The 22212-nt window shown below is 41.3% G+C and overlaps 2 protein-coding genes across 2 annotated transcripts in view; both read left to right on the top strand.

The window, feature by feature from the left end:
- NFX1 (nuclear transcription factor, X-box binding 1) overlaps window positions 1–22212 on the top strand; it is a 96236-nt gene that overhangs the window by 2261 nt on the left and 71763 nt on the right. Inside the window, exon 2 of the mRNA XM_073678597.1 lies at window positions 7240–8295. Within this exon, the coding sequence (XP_073534698.1) occupies window positions 7240–8295 (1056 nt within the window). The remainder of the gene's footprint in view (window positions 1–7239; window positions 8296–22212) is intronic.
- Window positions 16762–18905, top strand: LOC141265456 (uncharacterized). The gene is made up of 2 exons (XM_073678598.1): window positions 16762–16888; window positions 16971–18905. Exon 2 carries the CDS (start codon window positions 17813–17815, stop codon window positions 18677–18679), a length of 867 nt encoding a protein of 288 aa, XP_073534699.1. The 5' UTR covers window positions 16762–16888; window positions 16971–17812; the 3' UTR covers window positions 18680–18905.

The following is a 22212-nucleotide window of genomic DNA, read 5'->3' as shown; positions in this document are numbered from 1 at the left end:
TTGGCCACCATGAATTCTTGCTTCGTTAGAATGAACTGTATTGCAGGTTTCATAGAATCGTTTTTGGGTACTGGGATTAGGGTCCACTGGGCATCTGTGTAGTATCTCTTCTGGTTCTGCTATGACAGGTCAACCCACATTGGGAGAAGCTAAGGGAGGCTACTCAGCAGACTCCTCTCCCTAACCGCAGTCATTCCACTCTGTTCTCTGAAATCCTGCAACATTTATAGAGGACCTGTCCCCAGGTCAAAAGCGAGCAGTGTTTGCTCCTATTTTATTCCCACTGCTCCTGAGTAATAATCCACCTTATGCTTGTAGAGAGATGCACCTTTTTTATTTAGTGCTAGTTTTTATGGTCTTTACCAAGTGGGTGTGGCTCACAGGGTCATAAAATATTATAGGGGAAATGATCAATATCTCACATGAATTTACTGACTGCTTCCCCATAAATTCTTCCTCCTTTGTGCTCTGGAACATCCTCCCCCATTGCAGTCTGCTGGATGTAACGTTCTGCTAACAAGGGGGTTGGCTTCTACCTACACTGATACTTTCTAACAAGCCCACTGTTAGGCCGGTTTCACACGTCTGTATATTTCTGGTACCGGAGATATGTGTCCCGTGTGTGTTTTACGTGTTGCATCCGTGTGCTGCAATCACACGTACTGGCGCTTGGAAATCAGTGTACAGTTAGCGCTCTTCCCAAGCCCCAGTTGCTGAAAACTGCCCTCATCATGGTTCCCTGCCTGTGCTGCGATCAGCACCAGCAGGGACAATGATGAGTACTAGTGTCTGCTTCCGCAGTGTCCCTGTGTAAAAATAAGAATAAAATAATAAAATCCTTATACTCGCCTGTCAGGAGGTGTACCCCACTGTAATCCTCTGATCGCTGATGCCGAGGAGCCGGGGAGAATGACTGACTGTAGCGCTGATTCCAAGGCGCTGGTACGTGTCACACAGATGACACATGGATGTCATCCGTGTGGGATGTTTTGCGGACCGTGCATCCGTAAGAAAACTGACATGTCAGCGTGTGGAGCACACGGACCAACGGTCCGTGAAAACACACTGAGATGTGCACAGACCCATTGATTTGAATGGGTCCTCGTGTGTCAGTGTCTCTACGTGTGGAAACCGTCACCACTTGTACCGGAAATACTGACTTGTGAAAGAGCCCTTAAAGGGATTGTCCAATACATATCACATTTAGGGAGGTGATCAGTGCCCATGATGTTGTATCTACACATACCTCCCGGATTCATGCACGATCGACAGGATCCAGCCAGACACCTGAAATTCTACATACCCCATTTTCTTAACATCATCTGTGAGTAAGGGTGCAGAGTGCACCAGAAATGCGTTGATGTTCTTATCTATGGACTAATGATGCATGTGGAGATGTTTTGATCATATACAAATAAAGCTGAAGATCTTATACCGTTGAGTTGGATTTCTACTTTCATAGAATCATAGAATTATAGAATGGTAGAGTTGGAAGGGACCTCCTGGGTCATCTGGTCCAACCCCCTGCTCAAAGCAGGATTCACTAGATCATCTCAGACAGATGTCTGTCCAGCCTCTGTTTGAAGACGTCCATTGAAGGAGACCTCACCACCTCTCGTGGTAGCCTGTTCCACTCATTAATCACCCTAACTGTCAAAAAGTTTTTTCTAATATCTAATCTGTGTCTCCTCCCATTTAGTTTCATCCCATTGCTTCTAGTCTTTCCTTGTGCAAATGAGAATATAGATGATCCTTCTACAATGTGACAGCCCTTGACATATTTGTAGACAGCTATTAAGTCTCCTCTCAGTCTTCTTTTTTGCAAGCTAAACATTCCCAAATCCTGCAACCGTTCCTCATAGGACATGGTTTGCAGACCAGTCACCATTCTGGTCGCTCTTCTCTGAACTTGCTCCAGTTTGTCTATGTCTTTTTTAAAATGTGGTGCCCAAAACTGTACACAGTATTCCAGATGAGGTCTGACCAAAGAGGAGTAAAGACCGATAATGACTTCACGTGATCTAGACTGTATGCTTCTGTTAATACATCCCAGAATTGTATTTGCCTTTTTTGCTGCTGCATCACACTGTTGACTCATGTTCAGTCTATGATCTATTAGTATACCTAAGTCTTTTTCACATGTACTGTTGCTTAGCTCTATTCCTCCCATTCTGTATATGCTTTTTTCATTTTTATTGCCCAGATGTAGTACTTTGCATTTTTCCCTGTTAAAAACCATTCTGTTGGTTGCTGCCCACTGCTCCAGTTTATTTAGGTCTTTTTGAATCCTCTCTCTCTCTTCTCTAGTATTAGCTATCCCTCCTAGCTTTGTGTCATCAGCAAATTTAATCAGTTTACCCTCAATTCCTTCATCTAAATCATTGATAAAGATGTTGAACAATACAGGTCCCAGGACGGAGCCCTGTGGTACCCCACTTGAGACATTCATCCAGCTGGATGTGAAGCCATTTACAACCACCCTTTGAGTCCGATCACTAAGCCAGTTATGAATCCACCTAACAGTTGCCTGGTCCATTGCATACTTGGTCATTTTTTCAATAAGGATGGTGTGAGATACTTTGTCAAATGCTTTGCTGAAGTCAAGATATACTATATCTACAGCATTTCCCTGATCCACCCAGTCAGTAATTCTGTCATAGAAGGAAATTAAGTTAGTCTGACATGACTTGTTAGTTACAAACCCATGCTGACTCTGGTTAATCACTTCATTCTTATCCATGTACTTACATACATGTTGTTTAATAATTTGTTCAAAGATCTTTCCTGGTATAGAAGTCAGACTCACCGGCCTATAATTCCCTGGGTCCACCTTCTTCCCCTTTTTGAAGATAGGAACAACATTTGCTCTTCTCCAGTCTTCTGGGACTTCTCCTGTTCTCCAAGAATTTTCAAAAATTATGGAGAGTGGTTCTAAAATTTCTTCTACGATCTCCTTCAGTACTCTGGGGTGTAATTCATCTGGACCTGGAGACTTGAACTCATTTATGTTAGCTAAATATTCCCTCACAATCTTTCTGTTTACTGATAACTTGGATTCCTCTATTCCTTTAAAAGGACAGTGAAGATCAGTTGATGTTACATTTTCTTTCTGAGAGAAAACAGATGCAAAATAGGAATTAAAAAGTTTGGCCTTCTCAACATCCTCTCTTACCATTTCTCCATTTTCATCCTGTAAAAATCCTATAGCATCTTTGACTTTTCTTTTACTTTTGACATACCCCCAAAATCCTTTTTTATTGCTTTTGACATCTCTTGCAAGCCTTAATTCATTGTCAGCTTTATTTAGAGTCAGGAGGCCCCCAATAAACGCTATAAATCTGTGCCTTTTGCCTATGGTAATATGTATGGGGACCTTTATTCATCCTTGATACAAGCAATTCTCAGTCACTTAAAAGGAACCTGACAGGATGATTGATGCTGCCAGATCCACGAGCAGCATGGATCAGAAACATGTTGTGTTATTCCAGCCATGTGTGTTTTACTCTGAAAGGCTGCAGATTTTCAGAAAAAAAAACACTTTTAGTAGACGGCCGTTGACTATGCATCTCAGGAGACTAGCCCGTGGCAGGTCCCTGCTGGCTTTCTCCCCAAAAATGACCTTTCCCTATAAACATAGTGTGACCTAGCACAGACTTGTAATCTGAGACACATATCAATTGCTCTTCATTAGTGGATTTAGTATTTGTGCATCATTTTCTTTAAGTGTTTTTTTTTTGTGTTATTTTGTAAGTTGGCTTTCTTTTTTTATTTGTCCTATACAATTTTGATTATCTAGTCGTTTTTGGACAGATTCATGAAATAGAACTTTTTCAGATGTCACATTTGTTTGGCATGTCTCAGTCCCATCACTGCCTTGAGTAAGGTTTCTGATGGATTTTTCAATTTGGTGTAGTTGTGACTTTTAGGCTAGGTGCCCGCTATCAGGAATAGCAGCGTTTTGGACATAGTTCACCTGCGCTGTTAATTATCTGCTGCAGAGACTCTAGTCTCCGCTGCGTAGTTTTACCCATAGCCATTCATTACATGCGATAACTTTGCATAGTTCCCTGAACACATGCGGATTTACCTGTGTGATTAGAACTCAGCGAAAATACGCTGCTGTTTCCTGATCGTGGGCACATAGCCTTAAAAAAATTTGCAATTTTTTTGAGCTAAAGTTGCAAAATAAAATAGTTAAAGACAAAAATTGAGAACATTTTTTATTTTACGCCAAATTCAAGAACTGTGTACCATTTTGAAGAAGTTGGCACAAAAAAACTTTAGCAAATACCACAACAAGAATAAAGGGCCCCTGGTTCAGATAGCATGAATCTCCTGCCAGGTTCCCTTTAAACGCTGCAGCCGTATAAGTCTCCGCTCTGAACTTCAGGATAATTTCCCTTGCCTACACTGAAATACTGTAATAACCCCCCAGGAATAATTTAGGAGGGATTGCAAGCAGAAATCTTGAAAATGTAGGAAACTGAAACAAGAATGGATCATGCCTGCGGGTCGGGCTGCACGTATCCACCGCTGCCAGAATCCCTTTAAGCTTATGGCAATAAGTCCACTTTTGTGATGTATCCAAAACATATTCGGTACGCCCATACCAGCATTCCCAAAATTTAAAACATTTTTGCTGACTAGAGTTATATCACTGAGATATTCTATAATGGCTCCTAACCAGCGTAAAACTTGTTGCGTAAAGTTTCATACAGATGGTTTGGCCTGAAAATAATAGTTTAATGCAAAGAACCAGAATAGAAATAAGAGATTTTACTACAGTCACATATACAAATTTTCCACTGTGAATTTTTCATAGGATTCATGGCAAGTGAGCATGAAAACCCATAATTGTTGCAAATGTTTTGCAATGCATTGTATGAAATCCACTGGGGGAAAAATCCTGCAACCTATATTGACATACTGTGGATGTCAAATCTGCACTGCCGGCCAATTTCTGCTGCAGATTTGTTTTCCACCTTCTGTGGATGAGAATTGGTAAAATGGTATCTACTTTGCTGCCAATCTGTGCGCTAAGTACCTTAATTTTATAAGTATTATCTTTCTAGCGGTAATGCAGTTTACATTCCATATATTCAGTGTTTGCATACATCTTAGCGCTTACAGAGTGCTGCTGTATTCTTTTGTTTGTATATTATGCAGTCATGGCAAAATGCACCTGTTCACACTTGCTTTATTCTGTTAGGAGGTGCTGGTCAGTTTTTTTTCTGCATTGCTGCCAAAGCAATATGCATCAGATTTTCATCCCACAAATCCAGACTGAAAATCTTCATTGTATATGCCACATTGAATCATAATGTAAGAGTCATGTTGAAGTCTTCCGCAATTCCACAATGAAATCCTCAACCAAACCTGCATGTATTGCATTTCATTGTTGCGGTGAAATTGCGGTAAAATCCACAGTGGATGTTTTTGCAGCAATCGGCTATGTTCACATGTTGCATTTTTTAATGCAAATTAAGCTGCTTTTTACAATACCATTAAGGCTATGTGCCCACGATGCAGAAATGTTCAGGATTTTTTCCTGAGCGTTTCTGCATCTACCTGGCAGAAAAAACGCATGCGGATTGTACATGTGTTTTTCTGCCAGGGACAAGCGTATGTCCTGCATTTTTCACATGCGATTTCGCATGCGGATTTGTCAAGCGATTTTAGCATCACTTGGAAAGTGCTTGACAACTTGGTCGCACTATATAAATCCATGCACACAGCTTGGATTTATATAGTGTGACCAAGTTAATAGTTAAAAAGAATGGTAAAAAAATAAACATACTCAACTTCTGATGGCCCCTGGTCTCCTTCTCCGGTACGTCCGGTGTGTTGGGTGGCTTGCGGTGGTCTAAAAGGACCTTCCATGACGTCATTTAGCCATGTGACAGGTCATGCGACCGCATGCGTTTTTTCTGCCAGGGAGATGCAGAAACGCTCAAGAAAAAAATCGGAGCATTTCTGCATCGTGGCTACATAGCCTTATGTAGTAAAAGTAAACTGCCCTACCTAATAAATATAAAACATTTTTCCCCAAAATAATTTGCTCAAAATGCACTATTTTACAAAAATGATTTCTGGTTTCACATACATCTTGCATTGATGGCCTAACACATTCTATTGCTTGTGTTAGCGATGTGGAGCAAAGCTGAACCTTGAGATCCAAAAAAACGCAGGAAAAACCTGTGTTTTGGCTGCAGCCTGTGTTATTTTTTTTTTTTTTTACTTCCAAGAGATCAGGTTTTGGCTGCAAGAAAAAAGCAACGTGTTAACATAGACATAATTGTTTTTTTTCTGTAAGAGCCACATTGCCAAAACTGCAACACAAAATGCTGCTTGCGGTAACAATGCATGTGGATTTTTAACACCAAGCATTAAAATCACAATCCGTGTCCTGTAAAAACACAGCGACAATCAGCTGTAAACAGTGTGTGGTTTACAGAATATTATACAGCCAAGATAATATTATAAAGGGCTGGTCCGGTTAACTAATATTGATCATCTGTTGTTGGGATGGGAGCTGATCTGCAGCTCTCAGCAGAGGCTGCTACACTTTGAGCGTGTCTGTTCAATGTGTATATCTGGTCCAGATTTAATAAGAGCTGACTGGTGAGGGTGCCAAGTGTTGGACACCAATCAGTTTGATATTGATGACATGTCCTAAGGAGAAGTTAGAAACTTTAATGCTATGCTGCAGAATGGTGGGCTCCTAAGTCTTAAAGGGAAAAAAAAAGAAGCCAAATGTTACTTTTTGGTTGCATTTGCCAACATTTGAATTGTCATCCGGAACTCTGTTTAATGGAACTAAATGTGAAGTAAACAGATTTTTGCACTACTTTCCCAATCCACACATGTTAATGATGATAATAATAATCTTTTTTTTTTATAGATCACCAACATATTCCGCAGCACTTTGCACTCTGAATACATTTTAAGTTCTATTTTTATTTTATTTTCTCAAAGCCTTTAGTACTGAAAATACTATGTTTATGCTGTCTGTTCTATAAAAGTAATTCTTGCTCAACTTTTGGAGCGTTTCACATTTATCTGGTTGACTTCTGATTTAAACATATCATTGAATCACACTCTGAGCATTCTGAATTAGGCTTGCAAATGAAGAGCCATATGGGGAGAGTCACATTTCAGCATGCAACTGTTTCCTCTAATGAATGCCTAGCTTTTTGTAATGTATCGTCATTGTACTCACATGTTTTTCCTTTGTTTTAGGGCTAACAAAGTATAACCCTGAGGCTGCTGACTTTGTCCCAAGAGAGCACTTAAGTCATCATACAAGCTGGAGAAATCATGGGAGAACGGAAAGTAATAGGAATTGGTCCAGAAATTGTAACATGCCTGCTTCCCATCAGCATCCGCCACAAAGGGAGAGCAATCATGACAGCCCCTCTCAGAAAGTGCCCTCCTACAACAGTGCTGCCACAAGTAACAATGTGAGAGGCCAGCAAGGATCACCTGAAGTCACCAACAAACCCGTAAAGAATCACAGCTTTCAGAATCAAAGGTGGCATCGATCTAGAAGTGAGAGATCTCACAATAGAAGTTCCAGACAGCCACTTTCTGATACATCAGCAAGGTCATCATTTGTTGGGATAACACCACTTGGTGACTGGCGTGTAAGGACAAGAGATCCCTTTGATCTAGGCTCGTCAGAAAGTGAGAAAGAGGTTGGCAGTGCTGACAATCGAGGTGCCAAGCCAAAGAGACTAACTCATGTGTCTGGAGGTTCTCTCAGAGGACCTCGTGACAGAGCGAAATATTCATATGACAGGGAGAAACGGGTAGCTCCAAAGCAAAAAACTGATGAGTTGTTTGAAAACATTCCACCTCGAGATTTTGGGAAATCAGGGACACCTAAGGAAGACCATTTTAAAACCAGACTTGATCGAGGAATTGAAGACAAGCCGAAGCTTTCATCATCTGGTAATAGACCCTCACGAGAGCCGCTAGATTGGAAAAAGCCTCAGGATGATGTGCAGACATTTAAGCGTAACGAAGCACAGGGCAACAAGTTGTCACGACATGACAAAAACCAACCAGCAACATTTACAGCAAAGGAAAGGAAGACTGATCGGGGTAAAGAACCTCATCCTTCTAGTACATACCAGGAGCCAAAGTCTCGTGGACATCACTGGCCGGCTGACGGTGAGAAACTGGCAGGAAGGAAGCATCCATCTCAAGAGCGTGCTTCTAAGTCATCTGTGCAGCCTGGGATTAGTAGACAGTGGAAGAAACCTGATATACCAAAGAGCAAGGAAACACATACAGGTAAGCTAGTCTTTAAGTAAAAAGTCCAATATTCCAGTTAAATGCCTGGTGGCTTGGTTTGAAATGTTTTTGTATTATTCCTTGCTGTGTAGAAATGAACTGGTTGAACTTATGCATGCAGAGTGTTAAATGTGATCTTGTATCAGTAACCACAGGTTAGTATGTGGGGGGCACTTAATGAGATGCTTTATCAGCCATTCAGGACTTATTTCTCTAGCCAGACTGCACCTAGAACTCATTGTAATAAGCTTTTATTAGAGTCCAGAGTGAGTCACCTCCTTTAGCTACTTATGGACTGCCCATAGACTAAAAACACCTCGACGGTCCACACTTTACTCTGCACTGATATTCTAAAATGTCAATGCAGAGTAAGCTGCTTGGACAAAATCGTGTGGGACTGGAAGCCAGCCGGAGTCTCCATAGAGAAGGCAGAAATGTTTATTACTATCTCTGCCTTCCTGATCGATTTATACGCAGCACTGAACAAGCGAGAGAGAGAGAGAGATGGAGACTGGGACTTAGAGCCATTGAAATTGCATGTATGAAAAACCCAAAAATTTGTCTGGTCAGAAATATGTGGGTGGGAGAGGGGGGGTGATGACCTGATCCTGAACTAGTTAATATATTTGGCTGTTGCCTTATCAGCAATACCTGTAAAGGTTTTAGTATCTCCCACTTGCAGGGTTCACTTTATAGTATTTGTGCTCTGCTTTAATTCTTGGGGTGTTCTACCAGTGTAGGGGATTCTGAAGCTTCCTGATGGTTGACTGCTATGCAGCTTCGAAGAAGCAGTCTCGTATTGCATTTGGCCTGGAAATGGTAAAATAGAAACTTCCTTATCTGCTCTATTTTGTACCCTAAAGCAAACGACTTGGGATAAATATAGCTATGTTTTTTGGAGATTTTCCTGAGTTTTGAAGGTAATTTTTTTAGAAGTATTTTTAGATTTTGTCTGGACTTTACAATGAGTAGGTGGAAAAGGTACCTTAAGTTTTAGAAGTCCTCAAATGTAACATAAGTAATTGTGTAGAAAATTCTCCTTGAGTCCTGATTGTAGCACTGCCTGTACCTTCTGGTGTTTTAAATTAATGCTTAAGGCAAAACTACCCACAAGACCATAGTAAGTAATAACACGACCTCCTAGGATTCCAGTTATTTCACTACACGGATAGCCTGGCGGAAACAACTATAATAAGATGGTAAGACATGCAAAGGTACATGGCTGCAAGAAATGACAATGTCTACTGTAGCTGATGAACTCTGTGTATTTTATGGCTTGATATGCAAGTTAATATATTCCAAAATCTGACGTTAATGAGGTTGTGCTTTACATGTTTTCCATTTCTCTTGCATTCTATAATTTTTTTTTATTAGCCTTATTTCTTTTTACTTGGCGTTTGTACATGAATGGATGATATTGTGTTAAGCGTTACAGTGCCTGCATTCACACCATTATGAGTAAGCAGTTATTAGACCTACACAATGCCCTACCATTTAATTACAATCTACGCCAGCAGCAATTCCATGATTGTAGGTGGTCAGCAGACCTCTAAAAGTGGTCTCTTACATCAGGAAGAAAGCAGTTCAAAGGAAAAAAAAAAAAGCTTGGTTGCTACTGGGAACAAGCGGCTGCCCAGTTTCAGATTAGTTCTGTCCTTCACTAAAGGTTAACCATGTAGTGACTCTTTTTGCTCTGCATTTCAGCAGTTTTTTTTTTTATTATTTTTCCCATTTATGTGACTGAGGCATTTGTTTTTTTTTTGTTTTTTAAATGCCATTCACTTTTCAGAATAAATTAAAGGGGATGTGTCCGCTTCATAAATGGGGTAATATTTCAAAGTGCTTGTAAAAGGAAGCAGCTTTGCAATTTACCACTTATTAAAAAAAATCTTCTCCATTCCAAAGGACAGAGGGATTTTTAATTCTAGTGTGTACATCTCGTTGCCAAGGTTACCAGCCACCTTGCAGTCTGAGTGGCCGGTTACCTAAGCAAAGAGCATGCTTCACTTGCAGGCTGTATGGCTTCTGTCTTTCCTCAATGGCATGGGAATAGCGCAGGGACACGGAGACTGGCCCGATCCGTCCAGCTTCAGAGCAGTGCTTGGAAGATGTCTGACAAACTACTTTCTAGCCTCATTATCAAGGAGACCAGCCACTTCCAAGGTGGCTCGTAACCTTGACAAAACCCATACACTACATAATTAAAAATCCCTAATTTGTAATAAGATGTATTTTTTACATGCAATTTACCGAGTTAATTAAATGAGACAAAACTGTGAAATAAAAACCTCATTTTGGAAATTTTAAGTAAAAAAAAAAAAAAAGTCAGCACTGCTACATCTTGCAAGATGCTTTTACAGTACTAGTTATAGCTGTCTGTTTTTAATCTGTCCTTACAAACAAGGGGAAAGAACAAAATAAAAGTTTATCTAATAGAGAGCTAACCCTAGAATGGCAGCAGTAGCGTGCCTCACTGTGTCAACTTTCCCACTGACTGCCTCAGTAAAGCCCTTTCTCCAGATGGCTACCCCGGCGCCTTTCTCTTCCATCATGAATGACTTGATGTTTTCCTGCAGCTTTCTTCTCTTGATTTGAGCCGAGGAATTTTACAAGACATGCATAATATTAATGAGTAAATCCTGTAATTCCTCACTCGTTCTCATCTTCTCTAATGCGTGCATATCAAGCTAGGCTGAAAATACAAGATAAGCATAGTGGTGGAAAGCGAACAATGTATCAAAGTCTATAAATGTCCATTAAGTAAAAATGAATCTGCTTTCAATCAGTTTAGGAATAGAATACTTTCTTGATGATAACTGGACGTCTGTGATGCCTATTGCATAACTAAATATATAGATCTATACATATAATATAGAGAATTCTAGATCTAAAATAGAATATGCAACTGTCTGTCTCCGTCATATTCTAGCATTGTCTAGGTGAACAGGTAGAAAGTTCTGAGAAGGCAGCACATGCAGTATTCAGTTCAATGTGGACTTATGGAAATGTGTGAAATCCCAAGACTCTGTGTGTTAATAATACTAATTCTTCTCCTGAAGGCACTGCCAGAAATGACTTTGCTCTACTGACTAACTGCCTGTTTCCTTTGCTGTTAATGAATTAGTAAATAGGCATCTGATGTGGATCTGATGCCAGTCACATTTTTAAAAGGAATCTGTCACAAGGTTTTTGCTACCCCATCTGACGGCAGCATGATGTTGGGGCAAAGACCCTGATTCCAGTGACGTGTCATCTACTATGCTGCAGTTAAGATAAAATCGCTGTTTTATGTACCAGTTCTCTAAGGGTATGTGCACACAATGCTTTTTGTCAGCGCTTTGATCGCAGAATACTGAATGCAGGTGAATCCGCATGTGTTCAATGAAGTACATAAAGTATGCTGCGTTCAAAGCGCTGCCAGAAAGGATCATGTGCACATATCCTAATGCGGAGTTCTGTATAACCCACACATTTATATGAAGGACTACAAGACAGCAGGTTTACCAGTCCTCCAGTGATTTCCAGCAGCTGAAACAGTCATTTTATCAAAACTACAGCAAGCAGCCCAGTAAGTGACACAACTGGAAACAGGGTCTCTGTCTCTACATTATTCTGCTCTCAGATTAAATGGCAAAAGCCTGGTGACCTCTTCCCTTTAGGTTCCCCTTTAGCAGATGTGCTAGATCTTAGTTTATAACCCACTGGTGGGGTTGCCTGTGTGTGATATTTAGGGTGAGAAGATTGTTGGACTTGGTAGTCTGAATGTATTTTAGGCATTGTGCACATGGTGCTTTTTTGATGTGGTAAATCCGTGTGAAATTGGCCCCAAAAACGCATTGCAAACCTTATTCCAGCATTTCCTATAAGAATTTGGAAGATCTGTGCGCATGATCAGGAATTTTCCTCACAGAATTTCATGTGCGTTTAAATAAGCCTCATGTCCATTCTTTCTGCGGATTTGCCTGTTTTTTTCCTACACAATGCATTGGAAAATGCGCATGGCAAATCCGCAGGCAAAAAATGCTGCAGAATTACCACAGCGTTTTTGCTGCCAAGAGGTGCAGAACCTTTCAGAAACGCTGCAGAAATTTCTGCAAGCAAATACTGATCGAGCGCACATAACCTTACTCAGACGTCTGGTCATACAGTACTAAGCTGTGCCAGTTTCCTGGTGCATTTTTATTGTAGTCAGTGTGATGTGACTCACACCCTGCATTTTGTCATAATATACTTTACTATTTCTATGCATCCCACAACACCCCCCCCCCCCCCCCCCCCCATGTAACCTGTTGAGCTCTTGATCATTAGTTTTTAGGTCCTTTGTAGGAATGTGGTTGCTGTTAGTGAGCCGGATATGGCATCTGAGTTGTAATTACACTTGTTACTAAGGTTTGCCAAGACCTGCATGGTAAGCATGTGTGCTTTGCACAGGGGAGGGGTAGACCATTGCAGAAATCTGCCCAATCAGCGGCACATTGAAGAGATGCCAGAGCGAGTCATGATATTACACACACACTGTGCAGTCATCATGGCAAGTTGTTATGACCTTTTATTTCCTCCCTCTGCACTGTGCATGACTTTCTAGCTGTAGATGGTGACAGATTGTGTGATGTGGTAATGTCTCCACTGCAGTGTGTATGCCCATATACATTAGATTAAAGGGGTTGGCCGCTTCTTGGATAGTCCCTTCTTACAGAGGATCTTTCACTGGATTGTTAGGCTATGTGCGCACATTGATGATTTGAAGCAGAAATTTCCTGAACGTTCCTGCATCTCCTTAGCAGGAGAAACGCTGCTGAAATTCCGTGTGTTTTTGACGTGTTTTTGTACATCAATGAATGCTTTTTGGAGCTAAATAAAGTTTTTTGGTGGGACATTGCTTAAACCTTGGATTACCATCTGAACTGGGGTGAGTATATTCTTTAATTTAAATGATTAAAGAATATGTCTGTTGTATTTCAAATAAAGTGTTTACTCTGTGTCTGTGTGTTTATTTAACTCTTTAATTAGGTTTTGTCATGAAAAGGTCTGATTGATACCTTGTCATCACCAAACAAAAGAGCTAGCTGTCAGCTAGTCCCATTCACCCAATCTTCATTAGCATTTCTATTCATGTAACTTCTGGGGCAGCTGTGAGCTGCTATTTTTAGCCTAGGAAGGTGCCATTTGCAAACATTTTCCCTTGCTATAATTAACAGCTCACAGCTGGTTTGTTAGCCGCTACGTCACCCTGATCAGCACTCAGCAGCGCTTTGGATGCAGCTTATTTTTGCTGCATCCAAAACGCAGTGTTCTAATTTACCGATACTTTTGTTGTCGGTAAATGTGAATCCACCGCATATAATGGCACTTCAATCAATCAAAATCTGCAGTGGAGACTGGCGTGTCCGCTACAGAAATTGACATGCTGCGGGTGAGTTTGGGTACGTGGCCACGGTCAGGAGCCGCTGCAGGTTTGATGCTCGCAGCGTCCAGATGTTACAGCATAGTGGATGGGATCTCTAGAAATCCCATGTCCACTATGCGTGCATCTGAGGCTGCGAATGACCCATGGACACTGACATGCGGCGCATCTGTCAGGCCGCAGTATGTCAAATCCTCTTGTGGAGTCGCTAGTCTCCGCAACAGAAATTTGACCACTAGAATGTATTGAATGCGGTAAATCCTCATGGTTCAGTGAACACATGCAGATTTACCTGCGTTCAATAGAATGCAGCAAAAAATGTGCGTCAAAAGCGCTGCTACATCCGGATCGTGGGCACATAGCCTAAAATTGAAAAAAAAAAATGATGTGGGCTCCCACATCATTTTTATAACCAGCAGAGGGAAAGCCATCCGCTGGGGGCTGATATTAGTAGCTGCGAAAGCGGCCATTAGCCAAAAATGTTCCCTGGCTATTAATGTCAGCCCACAGCTGTTTGTTTAGACTTTACTGGCTAGATTGCATGGGGACCCCAGAAAAAAATTGACGTAGGGTCCCCCTTTGAAATCTAACCAGAAAAGGCTAAACAGACAGCTGCGGGCTAATATTAATAGCCAGGGAAGGTACTATGGATACTAGTCCCCTTCGCGGCTATTAATATCACCCCTCAGCAGTCCCAGAAATGGTGCATCCATAAGATGCGCCAAATCTGGTGCTTAGCCTCCGCTCTTCCCACTGCCCTGTAACGGTGGCGAGTGGGGTAATGGGGTTGGGGTTCACGTCAGTCTTGTATTGTCGGCTGACATGAAGCCCAGGTTAGTAATGAAGACTGTAAGATGCCCCCATCACTAACTGCGTAGTAAAATGCTCGCCGCTTTTTCAATAAAAGACACGGCCAGAATAAATTATTTTAATGAAATAAACACACGGTTCTACAATTTTTTTTGTTACACTCCGTCCGCGAAGCTATCGATCTTCTGAAAAAAAACCGTAAAATAACAAACAACCATATTCCTCACCTGTCCGCCGTCAACGACTTAGTCCAGGATCACCGCCAACGAGTGTCCCACGCCGATCCGTGTCACTTCTACAGCAGTGACATCAGCAATCACTGTGTAAAATCACCCCTGTCAGTATACATGCTGCAGGAGGTCACTGGGATTCATCAGCTGATGAGCCCCTGTGAACTTACCACCTTAGGATCATTCTTCTGAATGTTCCCATGGTGAGGTCACTTCAGCGATCAGCTGATCGCTAACGTCACCGCAGGTCCTAACAGCTCAGTACACTGCTGGGGGCAAGCGTGCTCCCGCAGTGTACCGCTGCCCATAGGGAGCATCGGATTGCCGCCGGGGGCCGCCAGACAGGGGAGTATGAGTTTTTGTTTGTTTGTTTGTTTTGTTTTTTATTATTTTTACTTTTTTTTTTTTTTTCTTTTTTTCACCGTGGGCTGGGCAGAGCAGACTACTGCTCCCCCCCCCAGACGAACTGCTCTCGCTGTTATCAGCAGGAGCGGCAGTCGGATGAGAGGAGTTGTAGTCCTCCTTTACTGACCCAGGTACCACCCGCGCCGTGTTTCCGGAGCGTTTCCCGCTTATTGGCTTTAATTGAAACGCATCAAATCCACATATACCTGGGGATTTGCTGCGTTTCAATTAAAGTCAATGAGCGGGAAACGCTCCGGAGATGCTGGGCATAATGGTCATGCTGCGGTTTTTACCGCAATGGTAATCCTGAGCGGAAATCTCTGCATCATGTGTACAGCACATCAGGATTAGCATTGCTATAGCTGGCAGACCTATTAACAAGCGTTTTTGCAGCGTTTCCGCGGCGGAACAACCGCCGCAAAAACACATCAAAGACGCATCGTGTGCACTTAACCTTATTTAAACTGATCACCTCTATCAATTGGCGCTGCTCCACTGATTCTAGTACAGTCTTTCTTTTTTTTCGGTTCCCCTTTTATTCTAACGTTATGCCACCCATTGTGCACATTTTCCCTTTAACAACTGGGCGTATACCACAGAAGATCTTTGTGTATATGCTTTTCTCCCTCTGTAACACTGGACAATCAGAACATGGCAGCATTGTACAGGAGAAGGCATGCTCCCGCAGAGAAGGTGGCAGCTGCAGCCTAACTCAGCGTGTTCTCCTGAGCAGTTTTGTGTGACCTAAACATGCTTAGGACTCCGCCATTACCGTGTCCCTTCATGCTGTTGGAGAGCTGGAGTGCCCTTGTTTCCCTTGGACATTGGAGTTTAAGGCTATGTTCACACAGTGTGTTTTTTTTCTGTGTTTTTTGCTGCAGATTTTTATGCAAATTTTTAGCTACGTTTTGCAGTACCAGCAAAGTCTATGAGAAATCAGAATTCCCAGTTCACACATCATGTTTTTTTTTTTTTGTTCCGTGATTTCTGCCTTGCATATTTTTTTGGAAAATGGAGCATGTCACTTCTTTGTCACTTCTTTCAGCGTTTTTTTTTTTACCCATAGGAAGTAATGGGTTGCGAAAAAAATGCTGAAAAAAGGCATCAAAATTTGCATCAGCTTTTTTGATGGCAAAATAGAATGGGGTTCTTTTTTTTCACAGAAGTTTAAGTACATGCATAAATAGAGACAGAAGGACAGTGAAAAAAACTAATAAAAAAAGCACCAAAACTGCAAGAAAAATACTGAATTAAATGCCCCTGAAGATAAAGTTTTGCTGCAGATTTGTGACACAAAAAAAACAGGGCTGTGGAGTCGAAGTTAGTTTTGGTTGGAGTCAGAGTCGGTAGAAATGTACCGACTCCGACTCCAGCTTTAAAAAAAAATGTATTAATATTTCATAATTGAACTTTCATATGAATTTTATAAATGTTACTCAAATATATATGTTCTATCAAACTATGAACAACAGTGATAAGCAGTTCTGCTGGAGATAGACATTTCTTACTTCTTGTGTGTCACTGTTCTCCACTGCCCTTATCTAATCTTATACTTGGTTAACCTCATGCTGCCCCAACCCCCCTACTGAAAGTGAAAATGTGTTGCAAATTCTTAGTAGTAAAGCTCCTCCTCTAGACTAGATGTTTACTAGGGGTGCATCTTCCAAGCATCTCACAGCTGCTACTCAGAAGAGGAAGACTGTAAGAAGTATTATCCTTTCAACAAACTTTGGATCAGTTAACTGTGAGTACATGAGCAATAACAGTATTACTGACCACTATATCAGTTGTATGACCTGGCAATAATTTTGTACAATTGTTTTTAGGAAAAACAATTGTATTTGGATTGTGAATGCAGAATTAAAAACCTGAGAGTGTCAAAGAAGCGTCACATTAAATCAGCTGTATTTTAACATTTCACCATCACTCAAGATAGAAAACATTATGTCTGTCAGTGTATGACAAATGATCCAGACGAAAACAAATGCTGTGAAGCCAAGATCAGTGCATATTCAGGCAAAGATAAAAATGCTCCTACCAGAGCTTCTAATCTAAAGAGACATTTACAGCGCTTTCATCCAGAAATACTGAAAGCAGTGGATGAGAAAGACTGCATCCAAACCAATGAACCAGTGCCCAGCTCTTCCAGCCAAACAAAGGAGCAGAGAACTTTGCAGCCATCAGTTGCAAGATATTTTGTCATTGACAAAGTTACTGTGACAATGACAGTAGATACATTTAAAAAACAGATCATAGAGCTTGTTGTAAAGGATAGTGTGCCTATTTCATTATTTTCACAACCAGCTTTTATGTGTCTGAATGGGGAAATGGCCCGCAAGCTTGGTGTTTCTCTGGAGAGAGAGAGTATTAGAAAATTAGTAATCGAAGAAGCTTTTAAACAAAAGGAAGAACTTAAAAAAAACTCTCAAGGGACGCTTTCTGTTTCTTAAAATGGATGCCTGCACACGTCACAGAGTGAACTATTTTGCCATCAATGTCCGATTTGTTTGTGACAAAAATGAAATAGTTACCAAGACACTGGCAGTAAAAGACACCAAAGCTCATCACACCAGTGACTTTCTCCAGGTCTTGGTGGAAAAGGTTCTGCAAGACTAAGAACTTAAAAAAAGAGCAAGTTCTTTCTGTCGTAACTGACAATGCTTCAAATATGATAAGTACTGTTAAGCTAATGAATGAGAGTAATGATGGTGACCAGCAGCTAGAAGAACATTCTGGGTCCACAGACACAGAAATGTTTGAAATAGAGGAACACAGTATTGTAACTGAGGAGCACACTGAAGTTGCTTCAGATGAACAGCAACATGATAGTTTAGATGATCTTGTTGAAACTATGTCAATACGTTCTTTCATTCATCACATGCGCTGTGTTGTGCATACGCTACAGCTGGCTATAAGAGACAGTCTGCAAGAAGGACATGCTGCTGCACTAATTGGCAAGGTGAGAAAATTGGCTACTGTTGCCAGAACCCCTAAAGTTGACTCAATTTTGAAGAGACGTGCTGGAAAAGGGCCAATTATTGATCAAGCCACACGATGGGGCAGTACTTACTTAATGATTCAGCGCTTGGTTGAACTGAAAACCTTTCTTGTAGACATGGCTAACCCTCAACTGACGCTAAATGAAAGTCAGTGGAATCAGGTGACTGAGCTGGAAAAATTGCTAGAGCAAAAATTACAAGCAAAGGACTTAACTCCAGGTATTTTCTTAAAGGAGTGGAAGAACCTGATGCTTCGCCTGTCCCAAAGAGGAGGGTTAGTTGCAAGTGGCATTGCTACATCAATGAAATGGAGAGAGGAGCTACTATTACAAAATAACATTCTTTTGGCAGCTGTTTATGTAGACCCAATGCATCGGATTCTTCTAGATGATCAACAGCTAACTAAAGGAAAATACGCTCTGTTTGAAATAGCAGTAAGGATGAAAGGGTTGCAGAACAGTCAGGAGGAACAAGAAGAATTTGGTCGTCCTGCCACATCTTCACCCTCATCATCAACTGATGAATTTAATTTCTAAAAATATTTGGATCACAAGGACCGTGCAAAGCGTTCCCGCATAGAAGAGTCATCCCCATCAGAGAACACAGCCAGTACATTTCAGCAGAATTTTTCATGTGCACTAAAAGAAATTGAGAAATTTGACCGTTCATCAAAAATAACAGTGCAACAAGCGATTCCTCTGTATCCTGACATTGTCAGAGATGTTGCCCGAGTGGTTACTGCTTTGCCACCAACCCAAGTTAGTGTAGAGGTTGTTCTCTGCTCTCAAAATAATTAGATCAGATTTGAGGGCATCCATGAAGGAGGATCTGACAGAGGCAATACTTTTTCTGAGGACAAATTTATAGATTTCTTCTTATTAAATGCATAACAGTGTTTATTGCATATTTACTTACAAGAGTTTAGAAAAGTTTGTAAAAGTTATTTGCTATATTCTAATTGTATTCTAATAAATATAGTTTTTGCTCTAAGTGGTCTGATTACTTATATGATGGTGAGAAACTGAATAAGCACGATGTTAATATTTTACAACAGTAAATTTATTGTTACGAATTGGCCATTTATGAAGGAGTCGGAGTCGTAACCTGATAAAATCCAGGAGTCGGAGTCGCAACTGTGGCTTACCAACTCCACAGCCCTGAAAAAAACCATGATGTGTGGACATAGCCTAAGCCAACAGTAATTTTAGCTGCATGTTATTTACAGCGGTTCTTGAAAGTTTGGGAACCTTTCAGAATTTTCCATATTTTTGCATAAATTTGACCTAAAATAACATCACATTTTCACATAAGTCCTAAAAGCAGATAAAGAGAACAAAATCAAACAACGGAGTCAAAAATATTAGACTTTCTCATTTTTTAAATAATGAAAATGATTGAATAACTCATGTCTGTGAGTGACAGCCGTGCGTGAGCTTTTGCTTTCAGTATCTGGTGTGACTTCCCCCGTGTGTATCTCTGTTTCTGGTAACTGTTGTTTAGTCCTGTATATCAGCTTAGAGGAAAAACAAAATCGCTTCAACTCTGTTGGAGGGTTTTCCCCCATGAATTGCACACTTTAGGTCCTTCCACAACATTGCTATAAGATTAACCCCTTAACGTTTTAAAACGGCGATCGGGAATAAGGGCATAGCGCCCCCCAGAGTTCAAAAATCTCCAGGGTTTCAGCTACCAGAGGTAGCTGAGATCCTGGAGAACACGATCAGGGCCCCGTTCACATGATCGCCATTATTCATCATGTAAAGAAAAATAAGGTGTGCCCGCTATTAAAATAATTTCTCGCTCTTCTGACATGATGCCCCCCCCCCCACACACACACCCCCGTACCTCCGGCAACACCGCCTAGATCTGCCTGCTGGCACCAGGCAACAGCAGGAAATTTTCTTATTGGATCCTGACTTGATCACTATGATAGACCCTGTCACAGCGATCAAAAGCCAATAATTAGTAAATCCCTTCATGTCATCCCCTTAAATTACATTTTTTTTTTTTATTTCTTTCATTCTTTGACTTTAGGCTTGGGCTTAGGGTTAGGCTCAGGTTTTTTTCGAGCACCCGCGATACTCTCGGTATACCCAAGCACCCGATGCAAACTAGAGCAGCGAGCACTTGTATTCAACACTAATGATGACATATTCAATATGACTATCTAATGTTATCAAATTCTGTGTAGTACTTTTGGGTTCAAAATCCTCACTATACCCCTGGATAAAATCCTTGAGGAGTGTAGTTCCAAAATGGGGTCATTTGTGGGGGGTTTCTGCTGTTTAGGCAACTTGGGGGCCCTGCAAATGTGACATGTCGCAGGCAATCTTATTGGCAATTTTGGAACACAAATTTCAGCCAATTTGTGTTCCGAAATTCAAATATTATCCCATACTTTCTAAGCCCTGCTGTTTGCCCAAACAGAACTTTTTGACTCCACATGGGGTATCGCTGCACTATAAAGAACGTGGGTAACAAACTGTGGGATCCACTGTTTGATGTTACCTCTTGTAAAAGTGAAAAAATTGGGCTAAAGCAACATTTTATAGGTAAAATTTTAATTTTTCTTTCATTCCACTTTGCAATAATTCCTGTGTAGCACGTGAAGGGTCAAAAAAAAACAAAAAACCCCAAGGCTGTGTGCTCACGGTGCGTTTTTGGTTCGTTTTCACAGTGGGTTTTTCACGTGGAAATGGGCCAAAAATGCTAGGGAATCCTTGTGCCAGCTAATGCAATGACAATCCTGAAGTGCTGTGCACATGATCAGGAATTTTCCTGTTAGGATTGTCATTGCGTTTAAATTTGCAGCATGTCCATTCTTTGTGCGTTTTTGCAGCGTTTTTCACCCATTGACTTCAATAGAGTTAGTCAGATCCGCAGCAAAAACGCAGGTATAAAAATATTTACAGATTTGACTCACTCACTTCAAGTCAATGAGTCAAAAATGCACAAAGAATTGACCGTGGGAGACTACTCCCATCAGCCTACGCTTGCTCCCGCTGATAATAGCGAGAGCAGGTGCCGCTGAGGGGAGAAGTAATCTCTCCAGCCGGCGTCTGTGCTCAGTGTTAAAAAAAAAAAAAAAAAAAAAAAAGTTAAAATAAATTAATATTAAAATAAAAAACACTTTATACTCACCTATGCGCCATAATCGCAACTGTCCAACGATGATCGGATCACCCCCGGCAGTGTATAGCGCTGAGCTGCCAGGACGGAGATCACTTGAGTTCATCAGCTGATGAGCTCCGGTGACTTCACTGCACCACTGCGTGAGAATTATACACCTCTGTCAGTGTATAGAGTGCTGTCCTCTAGAACAGTCACACCAGTGATTGCTGATGTGACTGCTCTAAAAGTGACCCAGATCTTCGTGGTACACTCTGGATTATGTCATCATGTTGGACAGGTGAGGGGGATATGTTTTTTTTATTTTTGTTTTTTATAGGTGAAAGTGGCTTCAGCTTTTAGATGCCCTCCATCCTGGGCTTCATGTCAGCTGCCAATACAAAGCTGACATGAATCCTAACCCTATTATCCCTCTTGCCACCGCACCAGGGCAAGTGGGAAGAGCCAAGGTTAAGCACCAGATTTGGCGCATCTTATGGATGCACCACTTCTGGGGCCGCTGAGAGCTGATATTATTAACCTCAAAGGGGGCCAGGATCCAGGACTTCCTCCCTGGCTATTAATATCAGCCCGCAGCTCTCTGCCTAGCCTTTGCTGGTTAGATTTTATAGGGGGATCCTACGTCAATTTTTTTCTGGGGTCCCCATGTAATCTAGCCAGTAAAGGCTAAGCAAACAGCTGTGGGCTGTTATTAATAGCCAGGGAACATTTTTGGCTAATGACCCCTTCCCCGGCTTGTAATATCAGCCTTCAGTGGTTGGCTTTCCCTCTGCTTGTTATAAAAATGACGCGGGAGCCCACTCATTTTTTTTTAATTTTAGGCTATGTGCCCACGATCCGGACGTAGCAGCACTTTGGACTCAGCATATTTTTGCTGCTTCCAAAACGCTACATTCTATTGAACGCAGGTAAATCCGCATGTGTTCACTGAACCACGCAT

Source organism: Phyllobates terribilis, unplaced genomic scaffold (genome assembly GCF_046119375.1).
Source record: "Phyllobates terribilis strain yellow unplaced genomic scaffold, ASM4611937v1 Scaffold_4__5_contigs__length_816908805, whole genome shotgun sequence".
Classification (NCBI taxonomy): Eukaryota; Metazoa; Chordata; class Amphibia; order Anura; family Dendrobatidae; genus Phyllobates; species Phyllobates terribilis.
The sequence above is the reverse complement of the archived record's forward strand: the minus strand, read 5'-3'. Positions and strand labels throughout refer to the sequence as shown.